The sequence below is a fragment of the Symphodus melops genome, assembly GCF_947650265.1.
Source record: "Symphodus melops genome assembly, chromosome: 11".
NCBI classification, from domain to species: Eukaryota; Metazoa; Chordata; class Actinopteri; order Labriformes; family Labridae; genus Symphodus; species Symphodus melops.
Window position 1 is genome coordinate 24444101 of NC_136701.1, and position 22678 is coordinate 24466778.

Below are 22678 nucleotides of genomic sequence, written 5' to 3' on the forward strand. Positions count from 1 at the left end.
TATTTCATAGGTTTTGAAGAATAGGTGTGCATGTGATCACTTCTGTGGTTGCTTATTTATTTCATGATTCTTACTCCTTTTATCTTCAGTGTAAAGGACAACAGGATGAGCAGAAAAGGCGGGGTTACACCCTGGACTGTTCTTCAGCCAATCACAGTGCTGACATATACACACAGAGAGACGCTCACATTCACACCTACAGGGAGTCACCAATTAAACCAAACGAGCACGTCTGTGGACTGTGGGAGAACACGGAGAGAACCCACACGTGCACGGGGGAGAACAGTGAGAGGAGGATTTGAACCAGGAACCTCCCCGCTGTGAAGTGCCTCACCACGTCGTCTTGAGCAAACAATAACTCGGCGTGAACAGAGAGGTTCCACTCAGCTGATTTATTGTGCAGGTTAAACAGTTTGTGTAACTAGTCATCTAGTTTGAAAAGGTACAAAAGAAATGCATAGTTTAGAAGACACTATGCAACAAGCAAAGCCGTACTAAAGTCTGACAAGCAACTTCATGAACTCCACATTATATCTTACAAACACATCCCATCAGTTAACATGAGCAGTAACACGTTCCACACGGCCGTTCAGTCTGCAGCAGCTCCTTCTCCTCCCTTCTTCTGGAAACGTCCATCCCTGAAGGGCTGTCGCAGAGCGTCACCTCGCTCAAAGGAAAATACTCTTCAACTATTGTTTAAACCTGCGTGCTCATCAAAAGAAGCAGAGGACCGTCAGCTGGAGAGTCGCTGCACACTCACACACACACACACACACACACACACACACTTTAGAGACCAAAGCCACTAATGGGAAACAGGTATTTGAAACTCAGGACAATTAAAATAAATGCTCGCCTGCGGGGGTTTAATCCAGCTGCGTGTTTGTGAAAGGGAGCACCGAGCCAAAAAGTGAAAATGTCACTGATGTGTGACTTCCTTGCAGAGTCCTGCATCAATATACTGGAATCATTAATTCCAGTTTGTTTGGAGTGGCTGCTTTCCAAACGTCCGGGGCTGCTCTGAATCCCCGTCACCTCCCATGATTTAAATCCAAACGCTTGTCTCTGGCGATGAAGAACACATCTGCTGTTAGTCTTTGAGAAGAGACAGAAAGGCTCATCATCAACAAAATCATATTTACAAAGAAAACAAAAGGCCCTCGTGCTCTCGCTTCATAAAAGCGGCCTTAAAGTCTTTGTCCTCTGGGCCCCGAGACCACAAACATCCAGAGTCTGAGCAGCTGCCTGGAGTTTCGAGTGTTTGGTGTTTACGGTTGGTCGGGCGGGCTGGCGGCCGCCGCCTCGTCGTTGCTGCTGTCCACCTCCTGCTCCATGGGACTGTCCTCCTCCAGCTGCTGGCTGGTGTAGTTGGTGATCTCCAGGAAGCCGCTGGGCTCCACCACCACGTTGGACTGGCTGGAGTCCGGCAGGATGGAGTACTGAGGAATCACCTGCACGTGTTAGTCACACATTTGGGTTTCAGTCAGTTCAAATCCCTGCTAGCATCTCGTCACGTCCTTTTCTTACACTGGATTTAAGTTTCAGGCGATCTGTCAGAGTGTAATCTTGGATATTCAGTCGGTTCAGTGTTTTTAATATGCGGTTAGATGTTTGACTCTTTGTTTACTACAAGCTGATTAATTAATACGTGACACAAATATTTATCTTGTATTTTAGGCACTTTTTTTTGTGATCTCAAATAAATACTAAAACAAAGATTTCAACAAAAACAAAATAAGTTAAGTCAAAAAATGAAACGAGTCTCAGAGGAGGAAATACAAAGTTTGAACTTGAAGAAGCACTATTTTTTTTTTTTTTTTTTTTATGAAATATTAGATTGAATCAACATGTTGAAAAGATGAACAAATTAAAATTAACTTTTCTATTGAAATATTAAGAGGGTTCTTTAATCACTCCGTGTTGATGGAATCTGAAGTTTCAGACACTTTGATTTGATGGTTTAGTCTTTATAGGACATTTAAAGGCGTGCTTCTTTATGCTCATGAATAATAAGATCCTCTCGACCTTTAAACTACACCAACACTCGTCTAGTTTCACCTTCTTTTTTCGAGCTGCAGTCATGATGGCCGACTTGTAAAATAGTTTCCACAAAGAAGTGGACATGAGAAAGACGGACAAACACATCAGCGTGCGACTTGAACTCTGTGATTTATAACATCTGTATTTTTACCTCGATGACCTCCAGGTCCTCTTTGCTCCTCTGCGCAGCGAGGGTCGGCATGCAGCTGAACTGCGGCTGCTTTGCGTGGGAATGGTGCATGGAGGTCCCGGAGCTGCTGATGAACTGGCCCGAGTCCAGCGTGCCGGACACAGCCTGAACCTCCAGAGCTTTCCCCAGAGGGCCGCAGTCGCTGGACGAGTCCACCACCATGGGCTCCGTGCTGGGGTCGATCTCCGCCTCCATCATGGAGATCTTCAGGATGTCCGACACCGAGGGCTTCTCTCCCGAGGGGCCCGAGCTGGACTCTGGGATCAGTTTGGCTGCGGCCTCGGCGCTGCTGAAGACCGGCGACGGATGGTGGGAGCTGCCGAAGGTGATCTTCGTGACTGTGGCGCTCTGCGTGATGATCGGCTGCTGCGGGGGAAAATACGGAGATGACAGGAAGAAAACCTTTAGAAGAACAGTCAGAACTGAAACGTCAGACTGCGTTTCATTTAAAGCTCCTGATAGAAGTTCACAAAATAAACTTTTAATTATTCATATTCAGTTATTTTTAAATCCTGTTGCTTTGAACAAATCAACTTCTGCTAACCCAGACGCTCTTTGATCATCTCTGACCACAATCTTCAAATCAACGAAGAAGTGACTGTGAGACTGAAACCTTCATCTGAGCAGATGTCATAAATCATTGGAAGGCACGGCCGGAGCTGCAGCCAGCGTTGTAAACATGATACGTGTTTTATTGTATCTGAAAGCACAGCAGGAAAACCCCCAGCACTGTTTAATGCTTCAAAGAAAAACTCTCTCTGCTTGAATAAAAAGAAAGAAATCCCCTTTCTTGTTCATTGTTTGTTGTTTTCTTCTTCCTGTTGCTGCATGACGGTGTTGCTGTGTGAACTCTCACCTGGTTGGAGGCGGCCTTCTCGGTGCTGATTGGGTGGTGGGCCTGCAGCGGAGGAGGGTGGGACATGGCCGTGTGGAGGGGTCTGTGGTGGGACGTGGGTGCTTGCTGCAGCTTGGGGAGCTGCGGCGTCACCAGGGGCTTGGTTGGAGTCCCCGGGCTTGTGACCTTTGACCCCGCGGTGGCTGCAGCCACCACAGGTCTGTCTTTGGGACTCTGCGTTAAAGCCTGGGGTTTGGGCTGACTCTGCACCTGAAGCTTTGGGAGTTTCTTGATGGGAGGAGGCATGGAGGGGAAGGTGGAGGAGGAGGAGGAGGAGGAGGAAGAGGAGGAGGAGGAAGGCTGGCTGATCTGAGGTTTGCTCTGTAGCTGAGGAGGAGGAGGAGGAGGAGGAGGAGGAGGCGGCTGGGTGGAGGTGGAGGTGGAGCTGTGTCGGCTCTGCTCCGGCTCCGTCTGGCTCACAGCGGGAGGCTGCGCGGCTGCAGAGTGCGGGCTTTGCTTCGTGGGCTCTGATTGGCTGGAGCGATAAAACAAACCCGTCTGAGGGTCCAAAGTGTCTCCTTCCATCTCCGCCACCTCCAACACCGTCTGGGATTTACTCTGACTGTCAGAGGGCTGAAACACAGAACGAGAAGCCGACAGGTTTAACACAGACAGCTGGAACATTTTTATAATGTGAAGACGAAAAAGTGCCGATTCAACGTCTTTCTTTCAACGCTTTGGCCAGCCCTCTTTGACCCCGCCCCCCTCCCTCCTGTACGACAGTTTTAACATCTGATGCTACCCAGGTTTTTTAAAGAGAACATTTTAAAGGTCCACATAATCCTGCACACATGAAGCCAAAAGTGCAATATGAGAGCGTTTTTGTTTAATTTGGGTGAACTTGTTATAATAGTGTCAGACGTTTGAAATAAAAGTTTATCTAGAGCTCTGACAAATGTTCACTCTTATTAAAGACCTCCCTCTTTAGCTTCAGTGAACGTGAGAGCGTCCTCACCGTTTGGCTGACGTGTGCCACGGCCACTGCTGCTGCAGAGGAGACGGCAGCCGGTTTGGTTACCATGGTGACCTGGCTGACGCTGCTCTTGAAGGGTTTCACCAGCAGCTGCTGAGTGGAGGACATGACCACGTCGTCGTCGTCTGTCGAGGCAGCCAGCCTGCTGACTTTACCTGAGCGGGGGGGGGGAACACCAGGTGTGCTGTTAGAGGAGAGGTGTGTGTGTGTGTGTGTGTGTGTGTGTGTGTGTGTGTGTGGAGGCAACACTGTGTAAACAAAGCACTAGCAAAGCTCTAGATCAAGCTTGTTTTACATCTTCTTGGTAACCATGGTAACGCTCAATACACTTGGTTTCCTTTTTTTTTTTGTGATCATTTTTTTTGTTTGTTTTTTTATGTTTGTTATTTTTTAGGTTTCCTGAAAGCCACCGACAGAAATGATACAAACACAGTTTTGGAAAAGTCTGCTTCATGATGGAAGTTTCCTCTGCTGCTGAATCATCTCTGTCGGAAAAAGAAAGTGACGCTCAGAAGATAAATAAAAGGCTCGCCTGGAGCCTGATCTGCGTCTTCTCCTAATGAAGGAAGAATCTGAGTGTGTGCTGTCAGAGCGAGGTGAAACACTGCAGCGTCATACTTGGTGGGATGTACTCGATGCTGGGCTCGGCCTCCGAGGTCGACGGTCTGGGGGACTCTGGGCTCGGCTTCTTCTCCTGGGCCAGCTGGATGGGCACGGCCATCTGACTCAGGTCGATGGTGTGCTGTCTGGGTTTGGACTCTGCCTTCTCCTTCACTGCAGAGAACAAACAGTTGATCTTTTTATTTATTTATCTATGAGTTCGATAACGCTGGGCTTCCGTACGGTGGCTGGGAAGTACAAACAGAATATGACAAAGTGTGAAAGACTTCTAAACAGCTTCTGTAATTTACATCTCATAAAACAAAAAGACAAAGTGGCAGAACACTAAATCATGTTCTGTCCGGCTTGTCGAAGCCACCACACAGAAAAGATATTTTTTTTAATTTTCTTTTTTTAATTTTGGGGCTTTTTGTGCCACCGTCCTCTCTCTCTCTTTTTGGAGAGAGAGGACGGTGGACAGAGACGGAAACCGGGGAGAGAGAGAGAGAGAGAGCATGTCTCAAGCTCTTTCAAAAAGTTCAGACCCTGTCATCCTGGTTTGGGCTTCCCAGCCACCGTACTTACACACTTGCTGATGAAATTCTCATGACTTGAGTTACAGATCTGTTTGTGATGTTAAGCTACTTGTGACACTCAAACATTCCTGCAGGTGTTTCATATTAAAAGGCGACCACGGGGAAAAAGAAGGACTTCTGCCTATTGAGCCACCGAAAGACTCTTAATGTGAAGCATGTGGACAGGAAGTGTCGAGTTTCACAGAGGTCATTAAACGCAACTTTTACCTCTCTAGAAGCCGTGCTTCAGTCCAGCGACGGCACCCTTTAAAGGAGCCGCTCTTCTGACTCTTCTGAGTTCGTCTACGTATCTGTCCCTATCAAATCAACCTTTAATAAATAAACGGAGCGCTACCTGACGAGAGACCTTCTGGTCTGCAGAGGATCCGTTGCTAAGTGTCGCTCCTGTTGCCTGGCAACCTCAACAGCTGCACGGGAACCAGGAAACCCTCAAGTTTTTCTCAGATTGGTGAGAAACGCTGCCACCGAACGATTTGTTCGGTGGCAGCGGCCGGAGGGAAGGAGGACGCTACGTGGTGGTCGGCTTCATTTGAAGGAGCCTTCGATGCGCCGCTGTGACGATCTCGGTCTTCAGAAGATGTTTAATATATTACACGTATCGCCTGATGTTCAAATTCTTCATTTTTGGTTTGTTTGAGTTATTTTTCAAATCTGAAAAAAAAGTCTAAACTCTCAGCTTGAAGAAACTCAAATAAGAATATAATAATATTAATTATTCATGTTTTTATTCTCTGTGACATCAGACTGAGTGTTTTTATGTTGTGGATAAAAAAACAGAAACATCACCACGCTGAAGGAAGACATCCGACGGCTCTCAGAAGACGGATTCAATACCGACGGACGTAAACGAATCACTACCCTGAGCGCTGCACTCCACAAGCTGCTCAATCTTATAATTATGTTTATCTTGTGAAATGTTGAAATGTTTGTTGTGTCTGTTTAAAGCACTCTGGATTCCCCCGGTGTCTGAAAGCTCGATAAATAAACTTCCTCGCTTTTAAGGAAACGAAGACAGAAACAAACGAAAAAGAAAAGAGGGAAGTCTGAGTGTTTGGGACTGAACACGGCGCCGCTCATTCATGAAGACACGGACCTCATCGAGCCAGTTCTGCAGGTTGTTGTGATGTCAAACGATCAGGTGACGTAAAATCGACATCACTGTGATGCTTTTGTTTGGAGTCTGGCTCGTCGCCTCCCTTCCCACGTCACGTGACGTAAAAGGCTCACCTGTCGTCTGCTGCAGCTCCAGCAGGGCTTTGATGGTGGAGGTGGCGGACTGGGATTCCCCTGCAGACACTTCCTGGTAGATAATGGCGGGGCTGGACTCCACGGATACTTCCTGCTCTGTCCAATCGTGCTCTCTGGAGGAGACCACGTGCACTACAGGCGGAGGCTCTGAGGAATGACGGGACAACGGGAGAGAGCTTAAAGGCCTTTATCTGGATCTCTGCACCGATATGAATAATAGTAATACATTTTATTTATGGCCGCCTTTCATGACACTCAAGGTCACCTTACAGCAGAATAAAAACAATACAATGCTCACATTAAGAGGAGAGGGAAAGAAAAAGGGAAAGAGAGAGAGAGAGAGAGAGACAGAGAGAGAGAGAGAGAGAGAGAGAGAGAGAGAGACAGAGAGAGAGAGAGAGAGAGAGAGGGAGAGAGAGAGAGAGAGACAGAGAGAGAGAGAGAGAGAGAGAGGGAGAGAGAGAGAGAGAAAGAGAGGGAAAGAGAAAGAGATGTTCTTACCCTGAGCGCTGCTGTGGGAGGTCTCGCCCGCCGAGCTGCTGGTCTCGTCCTTCGTGGACCCGTCCTGTCCCGGAGTCTGAGCCTGCCCGAGGTCAGCTGAGCGGCTCACCTGCTGCAGGGTCTCGGTGACCAGCTGCCTGGTCTGCTCGACTAACGCCGCCTGGAAGACCGGCTTCGGCTTGATGAGAACCTGGACGGAGAAAACATCTTCAGCGCCCAATCAGACGAGCTCAGGTTCTTTTTGATGAAGCCGAGTTTGGATCCACGCGAGCCAGCGAGTCCAGTTTGTTAACGGAGAGTGGAGAGCGACATGCAGGGAAGGAGCCACTGTACAGAATCTGCACACGTCCAAGCGGGCAGCCCCGGGTTCAAGACATGAGACTCACTCTTCTGGTTTGTCTGCAGCCTTTTGTAAAACTCTTAATTATTTTATCATGTTTTCAAAAACTTTTTCGTTTTGAGCGGCGATGTTATTTTTTTCAGATGAGCGTTTTCTATTTTTAGCAGAATCTGGTTTGTGGTCGATGGCGAAGCGGCTCGTCACTGCGGGTATGAAACAGTGCATGTACTGTACGCCGAATACTACACATGACTCACAGACCTCAAGTTCCCCTCCAGGGGGGGGAAGAAGAGGAACTAAGGTGTTCTAAATTTAGATCAGAGTGAGGACTCCGTCTCTGAAACTATCTCGTTCTGTTGTGGAATTTACTGTAAGAAAAATCAACAATGGTTTTGCAGTTTTTAAACTTTTTGAAATGTTCCTCTTAGAGATGCTGCTTTTTTTTAACGGTACTTTTATGAATTTACCCTCCAAGATTAAATCAAACACTCATTCATAGAAAGTTTAAATTCCCCTAATCGGGGGATCACACATCAAGCAGCGTCACAACGATTTCAAATTATTTTCTTTTGTTTTTAAAAACAGACGTACAAAAGTCCCCAGGAGCTGAAAAAGCACCGATAGTGGATGCTATTTTCATTCTTAAAATGAATTTAACAGCAGCTTCTGTCAGGTGACGACGCTGAGCGTTTATTACACATCTCAGAGACGAGACAATCAACGCTTTATTTATATATTCTGCAGAATCAGAAGAGGCTAAACGGCTCCACGGCCATGTAAGAGCACGCCCGCTCAGAAGCTGCATCACGTCTCATTTGTCCTCAGGTTCCTGTTTGTGCACGCGTGTGAATTTCAGCTGACGTGTGTGTTAGCGTGCCTTAATGACACAGTGGAAAAAAAGTGAATTTCCCCCTCAGAGATTCATAAGGTATAACTTCATAACTCCTCTTCAAAAGACACAAACAAAGACAGTTTGTTGTTTACCCAGGTGTCACTTCGCTGAAACACGTTCACTAGAGTTATTCTTTAAGGACATGTTGTTCTGCTCAGTGAGCATTTGTTGAGTATTAAAGACAGAAAGTTAGACTAGACTCCTCCCATCCGGCTTTTTGTCCTTAATTAATTAAGCGACTTGTTTTTGTCTGCAGAAAGGGGAAGCAGGTGGAGGAAGAGGAAAGGTCAGAGTTAAAGCCCCTCTATTCAACCGCCCGCCTACAGAATCAGGGATTTTCCTCTGCTCTTTAAAGATGCAGTTCAGGAGTTATCAGATTAATACATGGAGGAGGAGAGAAAGACTTTCACAACACTTTTGTTGTCCAGCTGACATTCACAAGCAAAACATCTTAAAGGTCACATATTCCCCTCTTCAACCTGTAAGTGTCCTCGCTCCTCTTCAACATGTGTGTGAAGTGTGTTGTTGTAAATCCACTCTGATCCTGTATTTGATCATGTCTATAAACCCCTCTATTTCAGCCCTGCTCAGAACAGGCTGTTTCTGTGTCTGTAGCTTTAAATATGTAAATGAGCTGTGTCTGGCCACGCCCCCTCTCTGGAAGGGCTCGGGTGTACTCGCTGCTTTCATGTCCTATTGTTTACGGTGAGAAGGCAGACTCAGAGGGCAGAACAAACACCTAGCTGTGGGAGTGTCACCCACCTGGGGGAGGGGCTACTGCCCTTTGTGATGTCATGAAGGGAAAATCTCCAAACGGCCTGTTTGAGACACATTGTCTGAAAAGTGGAGCAGGCAGAAGACGGGGAGGATGGACTTTTCTCATCATTGGGGGGTTTGTAGACAGACATGTTAGTTAGAGGAACATGGTGAAGGGTTCTTTACATAATCTGTGACCTTTAAGAAAAAAGAACCTTTTGTGGTAAATGAAGGTCGTTCACACGGTCATATGAACATGCACTTGATGTCCGTGCACATCATATGATAAACTTATTGCTCCGTGGTTCACCAGGGTTTGGAATTTTGTGCACTAAAGTCACTGTCGGAGGACAATATCGGCCTCCGGCGCCTTTCTGTGGTGAATGTGAATACTTAGTGTGTGTTAATGTTAGACCTTGTGTCACTGGTTTGTTTTTCTTGGTTTTTAATTCTTATTTTATGCTTTTTATAGCGTGTCTGACATTAGGATTTCATGATGTTATTTATGATTGTTGGTGTTTTTATCATTAATGTAAAGCACATCAAACTCATCTGTCATGAAATGTGCTTCATAATTAAACTCGATGTCACAATTATTTCTGCTCTGTAAGAGCGTAAAGAAACGTGTCTCACCTGAGTCTTTCCCTGCTGGCCGTAGACGATCTTGGTGGGGATGATCTTGGTGGCGGTGGTCTGGGATCCGGAGCCCATGCCTTTGGGCTGGGTGACGATCATCTTGGTGATGGGTCTGGAGGCGGTGATGATCGCTGGTTTGGTCCCCTGAACGGCCTGCAGGCCCTTCTCACCCTGAGGAACAACACAGGGCACAACTACAGCACGTGTGATCGGAAACGGCAGCAGCGTTGCAGAGAAGGTCGCAGAGCGACGGTTTGACTGACCCCGGCGTTTAGAAGTGTGGTGACCACGTTCTTGCCCGGCAGCCCCTGGATGGTCGCTCCTTTCCCTGAGGTCTTCTGAACCACGATGACGTTCGGCTTGGAGGTCATGGGGATGGTGGTGATCTTTGTGGTCGTTCCTGCAGCAAATATTTCAATCAAACTGAGAAACTGATCTTAACTCCAGACGGGGATCGAAAAATAAATTCACTAATCCCATCCCTGATGATTTAAAATCAATCACTCCTGACCTATCAGGGAGACTCACCAGAGACGATGTTACTGCTGAGGAGCTTCCCGCCCAGAGTAGCCAGAGACTTGGGCACCACTGTGATGATGCTGCCGCTGGTGGTCTTCACGTAGGTGGTCCCACCGCTGGAGGCTGTGATTCTGGCTCCGATGCCCTGGCTGACGGTGGGTCTGGTGTAGGTGGCCTGGGAAGCTGCGTACAAACTTACAGCGTTACTCTCTGATAACAAGGTCTGGGTATTAACGCGTTTAGACTTTAGCCCCGTTAGCTTGTTGTCTGATTATATCTTATACAACAGGACACACTTATTTTACTTCCTCAGGCTGTCTTCAGATCAGAGTCACTCACCTGTGGACTGGGTCACCAGTTTGGTTGTCATAATGGCTCCGTTGCTACTGACGACCATGATGGGGGACGAGCTGCTGCTGGACAGAGCCACCGACGAGGGCTTGGGCAGGATTTTGCTCGGCTGAACCTGCTGAGTGATTATCTTGACTCCTGTTGAGGAAAAAAAAAACACACACACATTTAATTCTGCAGTTTTTTTTATGCAAACTTAAAGGAGGGAGATAATTTAATTATGTGTATCGTTGAAAGACTCTGACGGTCTCTGGTGGTTTCAATGTGTTCGCAAACGGTTTACGAGCAACCATTTATATCTGTATGAAAATACACGACTTTAAAAGAAACATCCTGCCGGGCCATAAAGTCCAACAAGTTTTAAGCTTTAACTTCCAGGGATGAAAGTTTATTAAGTGCACAGAGGCGAAGAGAGATAAAAATATGTAAAGAAGGAAAGACAGAGACACGTTAAGAAAGTGAAGACCAGAAAAGATGATTAGATAAGATGTCAGCATGAGGAGAAATAAATAAACAACATGTTGTGCAGGTGATGTGGTACGCCTCTCTATACTGCCCTCTTGTGGCTTGCACAAAGTTTAAACAGCAATGAGAGCCTTGCTGAGTCCCCGGTGTGGACCATAATAATAATAATAATAATTATTATTATTATTATTATTATAATATGGAAGTTGGTCTGGAGAGGTGCCAGGTCACAAACAGCTCTGACTCGCTCCGTGTGCAGCAGCCTCACTCTGACATCTCTCCACTCATGCATGTCCACACTTCCTGTTTGTGCAGGTGTGTGTATTTCGAGCCAATGTGTGTGTGTGTGTGTGTGTGTTATGTGTGTGTATGCAGCGTGTCTCTCAATAACACGAGTGTAATAAGTCGAGACAAAGAGAAAAGCAAAGAATGGATAGAGATGAAACTACAGAAAATTAGAGATCAGGAAAAATTTAAAGATCGTGACAGGTGGTCTCACCAGACTCCTGTTTGATCTGGATGGTGGGCTTGGATCCGGGGGAGCTGCCGGCGGTCTGCGTCACGCTGACACTCGCAGCACCTAAAGGTGAGCCCTGCTGCAGCTGTTTGGGGGACTGCTGTTTGGGGAACTGGGCCAGAATCTGAGCGGGTGAGCCCATCATGGTTTTCGGTGAGGGGAGGCGGGCTGACGCCATCTTCACTCCGGCTGAACCAGAACCTGAAACCAGAAAAAAAAAGACACACACACACACACACACACACACACACAAGAAAGACAGGGAGTCGCTTTAGGACAGGACGTGACGTTCAAACGGAGCACGTGATTGGACCTCATCTTTAAACCAGAGTTATCAGGAATGCTGAGGAAAAAGGACGTACACGATGAGACGGTCGACATGACCACAGAGGGAGTGGACGAGACCACTGTTGTCACGGCGACGGTGTTAGCCGGGCTGGAGCTGGCCGGGAACACCACGGTTTGTTTCTGAGTGGGCGCGGTCAGGATGGAGGAGGACACCAGCTTGGACAGAGCGGCGTTGTTGTGGGACTTGGACAGGATGTTGGGGACAAAGTTGGAGCTGGGAGACGTCGTCACAATGATCACCTGGACGAAGACGGAGACGCATTTTAAAACCTCCTGAATTATTCACAAGGACATGTGGAGGTAAGAAAAGTCCCCGTCACCTTCTGCGTGGTGTTGCTGGTGGTCTGGATGGTGGGCTTGGTGAAGGTGATCTTGACCGGCGACAGGTGTGGCGGCAGCGAGTTGGCGATGCTCTGCATGATGTTGCTCATCTTGGGGCTGCCGCTCACGGGCACGGTGATGCTCTTGGACACCTGCGGGGACACTTTGGTCATCTCCTTCAGCATCACCGGCGACGAGCTGGACGAGTTGGTCCGCCTTCTCTTGCGAGGTTTCTCGTCTTCATCGGAACAGCTCACACCTGTGAGGAAGAGGCGGGGCGGAAAGTCATTTCTGATTTTGGATGTAAACCTCCCTTCACGTCAACGTCTTCTTATAAATCCACTGAATCAATCTTGTTTCCTCTTGTATGTCATGAACTTTAAAAACTGGACAGTCAGCGGAGGGCTGAGTGAAAAGGCCCTATAACGCCCCCTTCAGGCTGTTTTTGGCACTATTTTAAAAATATTAAAATAAGCTTATTCCCTCCATTCCCAAGAAGTGTTTCCCCTGAACTCCTCCAGCGTTTCTTTAAAACATTCTTCCCCTATGTTTTGAAATCTACAACAAAGAACCTTTTCTGTTTCTCCTTCAGCTCACACTCTTACACTTTTCTCTCCATAGCTTCCAAAAACGAGCTCATGTGAGTAAGTTGAACTCACCTCCCTCCACTGGCTCCCTGCAGATTAGAGAAACTATTTAAAAGTATATTACTCGTCAATGACTCCTTCCTGTTTGTCTGAATGTTTAACTCCTAACATCCCAACATGATCACTCAGCTCCTCCTCTCCCTCTCCCTCTCTCTCTCCCTCTCTCTCTCCCCCTCTCTCTCTCTCCCTCTCTCTCTCTCTGCATAGACTCCTACTTTTGTCGCACACGCGGCCGTCGTAAACACGGAAATATTCAATCGATAAATCAAAGTTGAGCTCGATGCCGTGGCGCTGACGCTCACTTTTCACGTAGACAGTGCTCCCGCTGGGCAGCACCACCACGTTGGAAGAAGGACTGGGTGGTCGTGGGGATTTCACAGTGGCTCCGATGGCGCCGCTGGTCGCCGTGGCGCTGGTGGAGGTGCAGGTGGTGCTTGTGTAGGAGTAACAGACGACCACTGCGGGAAGGACGTTAAACATGTCAGTCACCTTTAAATCTATCTCAAAGCCTCAAACATGAAGAGACGCTGGCTCACCTTCTTTGTTACCGGTCTCGGCTGGCAGTAGAAGAGAAGCGTTCTGATTGGCTGTGGCGCTGGCTACAGCGTTAGCAGTGACGGTGAAGGCTGTCTGAGGGACCAGCCGTGGCATGAGGGGAACCAGCCGGCGTCCTTCTATGGACCATTTGGACGAGCTGTTAGGACCCGACACGCTGCAAAACAGGACGCGTTACTTTCAATCAAACACGACACTTAAAGAGAAAATAAAAACAGAGACGTGTTTCTCCACGTCTTGCACGAGAGCAGGACTGAAGCACACTTACTGGTATGCAATGGTGGTGAGGCGTTCGTCGTTGACAGCTCTGCGGACCTCTGCACGATGGCGCTCTGTGGAGATACTGGAACGGGAGGTGGACAGAATGAGTCAGAACATTTTTAATAACGCACAATGTTTCAACCTCGTCCTTCGTCCTCACTGAGTTCAACAAACATTTACCCGAGGATTTTGGTGAGCTCGCCCAGCAGATCCTTCTTGTCCTTTGTGAGATCTCCCTGGGCTCGCAGGGCGCTGATGACGCCCGCGTACGCCTCCAGCTCTGCAGAACACAAACACACATAACACACCAGAAAAGCAAACGGGACCATGTTCCTCCAGAGGAGCAGTCGACAATACTCAGCCATCTTTTCCAAGTCAAAGAAGAGCATCGCATTCAGACTGTCAACATGACAACTTCTCCAGATCAAAGAATGAGCGCCATGGTCATCATGATTTACTTTTATTCTTTGATTTTTTTAAATGTACTTTTTTAGTTTAGAGACAGGACTATTCAATGAGCTCACCCAGTTTACGGAGAATTCTTTTGCACTCATCCCTGCCCAGGTCGAGGATGGTGGGCCACACCACCGGCATGGTACCAGGCTGCACGGGTTTCTCCAGCTGGATCATGGTCTGAGTGAAGAGAAGCCATCGTGTCACTTTGACGATATTCACGAGTGAACACAGAGTGCGACTGAAGAGTGGGATCAAACCAGCAGGAGGCAAATACTGCTTTCCAAGGGGAGTTACTGGTAGAGCTGATTATTTCCCACAACCCCACAATACAAATCATGACACACAGATTATTGGATAAAGTCAATGTGCCATACAAACAACACTGAACACTTTAATTATCTCGTTATTAAAAGGATCTCGACTTGTCCCGATACAAATTAGAAAATCAAACAATCTGAACACCTGTTTAGATAAAAGCATGTAGTCATACTTTAACTTGTTTTTAAAAGTGTTCTGTGTTAAAGTGAGATAACTGAGTGTGCTAAAGATTTTCTTAAATCAACAAAATAATACTATTGAATAATATTCTCTTAAATATCTGTCAGAATAATCAGGACTAGGATTTTTGTTTTTTGTCAGAATCGAGCAACCCTCTAAATTATTATTGTTATTGGGGATTTGTTCACTTCGCTGTCACCTGTCAGTGATGGATTTCAATCAAAGCTGCAGTGACAGGTGAGTCCATAGGACCAGATGATAAGGGATCAGACCAGCAGCTGGGCCTAATGGGGGGAGGATTCAGATCAAACACGGACTGAAGTGGATTTATGCTGCCTCGATGTATAAATGTACAAACCAGAAAGACGCTGAATAGTCTAAAAACATCAGACACACATTTATCTGTGTGTTTCTTTGTCCTTTAAGATGAAGAGATGATGTTAGCTTTGTTGTTTATCGGTCATCTCAGAGAGGATTCACGAAGATCCACGCGAGAAAACAAACAAACAACAACATCAAAATGAGTCTGTTAAATACTCAGAGCCAGCCATGACACACGGAAAATACTTTTATCTTCATTTTTTAATTTTTTCAAAATAAAACGTAAATAAAGGGTGTTAGCTTAGCTCGATCAGCTAGCTCTAAACAAATGTCTCACCGTTGGTTAGCAGGACTTCAAGGCCTTTAAATCCGAACAATGAAGCTTCAGCGAAGCAGCCGCATCTTCAAAATGTTCCCCGACAACAAAAAGACAAGAAAAGTGAAGCTTGAACAGCTGAAATGGTCCCGATCGCTCCAGTGTTTATGTTTACGGCTAACTAACAGCGAACGGATGAGTTTCTTCTTCGTGGGATTTGTGGGGATTCTCGACGCGGCTCACTGCTGCCACCTACAGGTAGATTTGTTAGAGTCATAAAATAATAAGCAGCTGATTAAATTACGACAATGTGAAAAGTAATGATTGAGAACTGAAATAATAACAACAAAAATGTGTCTGTTAATCATAGGAACCCCATATTTGATTTATTATGCATTAAGAAAGTGTGCAGGAGTTTAACTGTGTGATGGATTCATCTCTCTAGTTTTATTCCTTTAAAATATCCTGTTAAAACTAAAATCCTCCATTAGAATGAGAATCAGTCTTATTGGACAGGTATGTTTAACACAATGAATTTAACTTCTGTAGACTGTGCTCTCTCTGTACAATGTATACATTAAATAATAACAATTAACTGCAAATATAAACAAGTAAACATAAACTACCAATTAGCTAAGCACTGACTTGTTTTTATTTATTCCCTTTTTGCCTCTTTTCGCTTTTTATGGTAAATTATTAAAACATTATCGGATTTAATCAGTAAGTTTTGCAAATTACGAGGTGCTCCTGAAGGCAGCGGCATGGATGGAGGTGGGTTTTTCTCCTCTTTTTGCTCTTTTGGGGAGTGAGCAGGAGGTGGGGAGGGGGGCTAAGCATTTCCTTTTTTTCCCCATTTGCATCACACTGTGAAGCAAAAAAAAAGAAGAAGAAAAAAGAAAACAAGACTAAACTACAAATGAGATTGGATTAAAGTGAGCAGACCTGGAAGAGGAGGATGCTGCAAAAAACTACAAGAGCTTCCAAAACAACAAACCCGACTCTCTCAGTCGACTGACGGACGGAAATAAAAAAGGACAGATCAGCCAAAGTTTGACGCAATTCTTCTCCGGATAAGCAGGAATAGACTGGAGTGTCATCATGGAAGTATCTCACAGAGAAGAGAAAACGCGTTTTTCACCACTTTAGGATCCCGCCGGTTATCTGAGGAATTTGGTAAAAACTCATAAAATTGCAAGTTGTGTTGCAGAAGTTTTCATTTTTCCGAAGCGGACAAATCTCATGTGTATTTTTTGATGCATGGTAGGATTCGCTTGTAATTCATCAAAGTTTAGTTTGTGATCCTCAAACAGACACTCCCATGAGAATAACGGAGTTTTAGGCTTCTTGCATGCTGGAGAGAACCACTCGTCGAGGTTTCTGGACATGGACAGACATCGAGGAGTCAAAATCAAAAGGCCTCTTTACATGAAATAAACCAGCCGGGTCTGATCATGAAAATGTTAATTCGGTGAAGTGTTCGGAAACTCTTCAGGGAAACCCAATGAGTGGCCCACAGTCCACACTCACTGACAGGTAAGACAAACGCTCCTCTTCTTCACACTTTAAGATATTTGAACATTCTTGCATCACAGTTTTTGAAGGTGATATTAGTTACACTGTAATTTAAGATTGGAAAGACAGACCATCTGAATTGCGCGAAACTCCATAGACAAATAATTCTATTTAAGGGTCTCGTACTTTTTGAGAGGCACTCATGAGTAGAAGAACATTTTAGGATCATTTTATTATTTCAGCCAATATTCTGGTCAGTACGGTGATAATTTAGTAGGAAAGTAACTCAAGGTTTCTCCATATTAGTGGAAGTTAACTTCAATTTGCCCTCTTCTTGACGCATTGTATCAGAGGCACTGAGGCCCTATAGAATCGTAGGGTCGAATGCCATTTAAGTTGATTTTATGATCATGTAAAAGATGCTTCATCTCCTGAGTGTATGCCGAACTTTTAAACAAGCGTTGATTTATTTCTCCAATCTCCTAAACTTGCTTTAAACTCTTGTGTTGACATGGTAAATCTGAGGCAAGTTACAATTCGGAGATTTCTCAACGAAGCTTGTTAAAGGGTTGTAGAAGACATATAGAAGCTCGTCACCCCCCCCCCCCCTCCCCCTCATTTAGTGGTGATGCTGATTGGTTCTAAGTGTTGATGACAAGCCTGTCCTTCCCGTCCAGCAGGAGGCATGTTCCTTAGTGCTTCATTCTGGACTTGTGGCCCCTAAAGGTCATTTGACTCCAGAGGCTCCCTGCACCTCCAGGACAGGATGCTGAGGTGCACAGAGCTTTCTGTTCCCACTGATACCTCGCGTCTGAGACGAGTCTGGCTGAACGTAAAGGTTAAGTGATTGAAACATCTGAGAGCGAACAAGCCTTTTAGTGTAGTTGGAAAAAGTCCCTTATATTGAACAAGACCACAGTCAGTCTTTTGAATATCTCTGCTGTTTCTCTGTAACTTCACAAGTCACAAGATTTGAACTGAAACTGCAACTGCCTGCAGACAACACATCAACACGTCTCTATAACCTGCAGATATGTCTCCATGTGAGACTTCTTATCGATCCTCAGGCTGTCACGAGGGAATATGGTGCACATTTTCATCCATTGTTTCCCCTGCAGACCCCGGCTCGGGGTTTTTGTTGGTAAAAAAAAGCTCACATACTTCAATATGAGGTGAAATGTTTTTTTTCTAAAAGTTAATGGCTAACTCTCGTCCTTTCGGATTCCATCCCACTTAAGTCACTTGTGTATTTTTACTCTGAGCAATCAGGACTTTCCTCTGAGGAAGCGCCAAAACAAAGGCACACATGACTGCTTCGGAAAGTCAAACAAAGTCATTTGATTTTCTGACCTTCAGCCTGCAGTGAGGCCCGAGCTGTTCGTCTCCTCGGCTGCCTTTTTTTCCCTTTTTTACAAGAACAGGCCTCTTTTACGTAGCTTTCATTTCTGTTATGTTCCCATTTAAAAAGAAATAAATAATAAAATCACATGGAAACTGTACTCAGTTTAAAATCCTAACAGACTGTGGAAGTGGAAAGACTGAGACACGCAGCGGAGAAACTTAAAGGGAAATCTACCCGGAAAATGTGTGAAACAGTTTTTCTACTACAGCTCAAGTTAAAGTTGTTTTACGAACATGGCACAAGTTCAGTAATTGTACTCCTTAAAGATATGATTGTATCAAACAATAGAATCATGAGAATCATGACATCGTCTTATTCATTCTCAAACAAAACTCCTGATGTTTTCAGGGTGATCTGTACGTGTGAATGCATGAAGCCAAATATTTCACTCGGACTTTATCCCGAGTTTCTCCTGCCAGGGCGTCGGAGCGAGCTGATGTGAGAACGCAGCAGGATATAATGAGGAGAATTCAGAGAGAGTGGGTGGTGAGGGGACGGTCTGGATCTGGATCTGGACTGTTAGGATCTGGATGCACATTAAATAAACTGCTTCATTATGTTTTCTGTCCTCTGTTGTTTTCTTCTTTGCTCTTTTGTAGAGCAACAAATAGCTCAGATTTAAAGGAACATATTGTCATTATAGCGCGGCATAGCAGAGTCTGTTGAACTCGTACAGTGGACGTTTAACTCATCCACATGACCATCTAGCTTACCTCTCCTCCCTAAACCTACAAAGGATGGCACGAGGAACATATCTAATATACCAACCTTAAAGTGTGGAAAACAAGTGTTCATCAGGTTTAACATGTGTCTGTGTATATGAGAACATGCTGTGCGTCTGTGCTGCAGATGTCTTCACACTTGTTTTACCTGATCCGGTGAAACCACAGCTCTGTATGTGCTTCGCTCTTCAGTGACATGTTTGCATGTGTTTCGTTATCTAATCAACAGACCTCTTGAGGTGAATTTTGAAGCTTGTAACTGAAGCTCATTGTACAAAAAAAAAAAAAAAAAAAAAAAAGTGTTCAGTTGCCGGGCAACATAAGTGCCAGCTCCAGCCGCGGTCCGGTCACCTCTCAGACGAAGTTCAGGGGTTTCTCAGTGAGAAGAATTCAATGTGAGCAGCCTGCTAGGTTTCCCCGAGCGTTTGTGATATTTCACCGTCTGGATGTGAGACCCCCAGCGTGGGACATGTTCTCCTGTCTGCATGGCCTCCAGGGATGCACTGACCCCCCCCCTAACTGTATTTGTAGGACATTTAACAAAGACTACAGATTATTGCAACCCTTTTCTTGCCCTTGTATTGTCAGTTCTAATGAAACTTGGTCATGTTGCTCAACAGGAAGGTCAAACAGGGCAACACATAAAACAACCACTGAAGGTGTTTCTAAAGGCAACAAAGTTTATTCATTATGAAATATTTCCCTCAGTGGTTTTATTTCTGCTCCTGAGTTTCCAGTTCTCGCAATACTCCAAAACATTGTTGTAACATCCGATTTCATGTTTTCTTTGTGCAGATGTCAGATCTTGTGCTTTCACAGGTCCGTGCACAAAGGTTAAACACATTTATATGTTAATAAGCTAAACTAATGCCGCAGAGCTTGTCTGCAAAATGTTAAATTGTTAAAAGAAGCCTCTGATTCACTCAGAGAAATGAACTTTCACTGGGATCTCCTTTTTCAGATGTTGCTCCCAGGATCGGCCCAGAGGTCGTACCTTTGTAGCTCAGGGGTGATTCCATTCACACACATGTAAATGTGCTCCACACAGTTTGTTGTAGGGAAGTCATGGAGGACGCAGCTGGAGGTTTAAATGTGGTCTGACTTCAACACATTGATGATTTGTTGAAGCAAAAAACAGCTCAAGCTCTAAATCCGAACTCTTCACCGTCTTCCTGTTGGGATGTGATGAGGGTGTGTTTCAGCTTTACGATCTCATCCTTTTGTTTGGTATGTTAGAACAACCCAGATCTCAGGCCGGCTGGCGTGTGCGCCTGCCTGCGGGCCGTTTTTTGACCTCGGATGACTCGTAAACCTGAACGCCAACCAGCCGTGTACCAGCTCTTTTTGCTCTTTGTCAAACAGTTTTTGCTGATCTGTGTATTTTCCCGCCTCCCGACCTCCCACATTCACCCCCCCCCCCCCCCCCCTCAACCCCCTCTCCACCCTCTGACGGGAAGTGTGACATCACTGTTGAACAATGTCTGTCGGACCCACCAAGCCACCCCTTCCCCACAGACGGTGCAGCCGGCGACTCATCAGTGCAGGATGGCGAGCGACCAGACCGGCCCACTGTCCTGCCCCTGAACGCAGCACAGACTCGCATACTGTTCATGCGTCACAGCCTCTTCATTATGAGCTAGTTGTGTTATGGTGTTATATACTGTGTTATCGCCTCCTATCAGCTGATGTTGCAGTCGGGTTGTATCGGCCGCTGCCCCCCCGCTGCCCCCTCGTAAAACAGTCCTGTTAAAGTCACACTGAAAAGTTCGGAGCCTCAGTCAGTGTGTTATTTCTCCGGGGATGCTGCATCCAGTGCCTCTTCAATTTGTCATTTTCACCGTGTTAGTTATGCACTTTCGTCCTGCTGTCCTTTCACTGTCCTGCCGTCGTCTCTCGGGGACAAATAAAGTGGAAGCTGAGATAATCGTATGAAGCTGTGTTTATAAGCCTGTGCAGCCCATGATCTAAACATTAATGTCCACATGTGGATGAATGAATCTCATGACTTGATGCAGCATGATGATAAAGAAACAGTTTGAACCTTTATTCCCAGTTTTATCGCTCTGAGCTCCTTCCTGAAAGATCTCCAGCTCAAAACTACAGAATCTGTTGGCACACGAGCTGCTTCTGGTTTCCATTTGTAGTACGAGCCGTATTGTCCACTCGTGTTTCAGCGTTGATGGTATGCAGGTCAACAGTCTGTGTGGAGAGCGAACGGGACAAAAACACAATCCACCACAATGCAATCCCAAAAACCCTGCAGCATTTATCCAACCAATCATCGAGCTTTAAATAATGTCTATAAAGAAAAACAAGTGAAGCTCATGTGTGGTTTCATTTCTCAGTAACAGAGCCAATCATTTTTTTCCAAGTTTTTAGTCCGATTGTAAACAACATCAACAAACGGAGAAGGAAGTCCTGGCACTAAGCTCCTTCATGGCTAACAGCTCGCTACAGCAGAAACCGTCTTTAAGTGATTTCAGCTCCTGTGTGTGATGATTACAGATATTTACCACAATGATTCAGACGTGTTGGAAGTGACAAGCTGACAGTATTTACATTTGATCTTTTCAGGGAGAAACAAACTACAAAGAGGTGACAAATCTTTGTAGATATCAAATGTTTGTTGATATTAATTCAGGGATAAAATTAATCTTTCTTTGTATAAAAGTGTGCCAGATATATAATGATCATTCAGTCTGTGTGAGGACTAAAGATTGAATAATGTATTAAATATCCTCCCGTCCACGTCGTTGCATCCTGACGAGGTCTTTCCTGTGAATGCACAGGTTTAGATTACACTCAGGTGTTTGTGGGGACGCTGCAGTGTGAGTCGTTATTCGAACAGACGTGAATGTGTGACTCATGAAAAGCTCACAATTAACCGCTGAGACATCGTGAATTATCCTGTTAACAGCTGCTGTCCCCTCAGATGATACATGCAGAGTACGGGAGCCTTTCTGTGATTCTAAGAGTTTGCCTGCTGCAGTCACTTAGTACAACAATCAAATTATTACATTAACCTGTTTGCCAGGATTAAAGTGTTAAATGAGGACCTCAGTTGAGTGATTGAATTACTTGTTTTCCATGAAAGCAAAGGGACGAGGAGCACCGTAGTTGTGTTGTTCAGTCATGTGAACAGCTCCGGTGTAAGTCTGCGTTGCGTTCAATGATCTTAAAACACGACCTCGTATTTCGTCTCCAACATTATCTAAGTGGATTTCAAAGCGAGGAGAGGACAGTGTTTGTGTTTTGTTGTTCCAGAACTTCAACTCGCCGCACTAAAATAAACATGAAAACTATTTGTGGAGCTTTAGCCCTTTTTTCCGAGTTAGTTTCGGACTTCCTTTGCCGTTATCATCCCAGAGGAATGGTCTGGTATTTTTGGTATCTAAGGCACAACTTGATGGCTGCATGTTTTGTGTTTTTACTTTGATAACCGGGCTGCAGTAAAGACAGTCTGAAAAAGTTAACCAGCAGACATGAATGTGATTCTAGTGGTGCCGTATATGATCAGTGAATAATATTGATGCCAGTTCTCTTTTCACATGGACACAAACACATTTCCTTTTGTAGAATATTCGTAGTTTGGTGGACTCAGAAAGCACTTTAGATTTTATGGCAGCTTCTATCTTTCTACACATTGTCAAGCTGACCAACTTTGTGGCTGAATTCTTCGTCTATCTTACCTGGGATGTTGACGATTAAAGGAGCAGGATGTAACTCTGCCCCCTGGTGTTTAAAATGTGTACTGCATGCTAAACTCTAATCATCACAGAGAGCTGTCTGGCTCCGCCCCC

At 45.4% G+C, this 22678-nt stretch overlaps 2 protein-coding genes across 7 annotated transcripts in view; one reads left to right on the top strand and one right to left on the bottom strand.

Annotated features, from left to right (window-relative positions):
* Nucleotides 1–377: 377 nt before the first annotated feature.
* On the bottom strand, nucleotides 378–15484 carry emsy (EMSY transcriptional repressor, BRCA2 interacting). Of its 6 annotated transcripts, none has more exons than XM_079356530.1 (21): nucleotides 15264–15484; nucleotides 14805–14889; nucleotides 14176–14284; nucleotides 13832–13931; nucleotides 13659–13733; nucleotides 13372–13547; nucleotides 13138–13293; nucleotides 12188–12447; nucleotides 11882–12107; nucleotides 11502–11720; nucleotides 10526–10675; nucleotides 10196–10369; nucleotides 9931–10067; nucleotides 9665–9838; nucleotides 7044–7233; nucleotides 6522–6689; nucleotides 4717–4872; nucleotides 4081–4253; nucleotides 3087–3698; nucleotides 2192–2596; nucleotides 378–1451 (listed from the first exon to the last, which is right to left on the bottom strand). In XM_079356530.1, the coding sequence occupies exons 3-21, from the start codon at nucleotides 14279–14281 to the stop codon at nucleotides 1269–1271; spliced, it is 3840 nt and encodes a 1279-aa protein (XP_079212656.1). In that variant the 5' UTR covers nucleotides 14282–14284; nucleotides 14805–14889; nucleotides 15264–15484; the 3' UTR covers nucleotides 378–1268. The 6 variants fall into 6 exon arrangements, with proteins under 6 accessions (XP_079212656.1, XP_079212657.1, XP_079212659.1 ...); XM_079356531.1 differs by lacking the exon at nucleotides 15264–15484 and adding an exon at nucleotides 14964–14981; XM_079356533.1 differs by lacking the exon at nucleotides 14805–14889 and having other exon boundaries at nucleotides 9665–9829.
* A 926-nt stretch (nucleotides 15485–16410) lies between these two features.
* Nucleotides 16411–22678, top strand: part of arhgef12b (Rho guanine nucleotide exchange factor (GEF) 12b) — a 28777-nt gene continuing 22509 nt past the window's right edge. Inside the window, exon 1 of the mRNA XM_079356552.1 lies at nucleotides 16411–16775. Coding sequence (XP_079212678.1) covers nucleotides 16744–16775 — 32 coding nt within the window. The 5' untranslated portion in view covers nucleotides 16411–16743. The remainder of the gene's footprint in view (nucleotides 16776–22678) is intronic.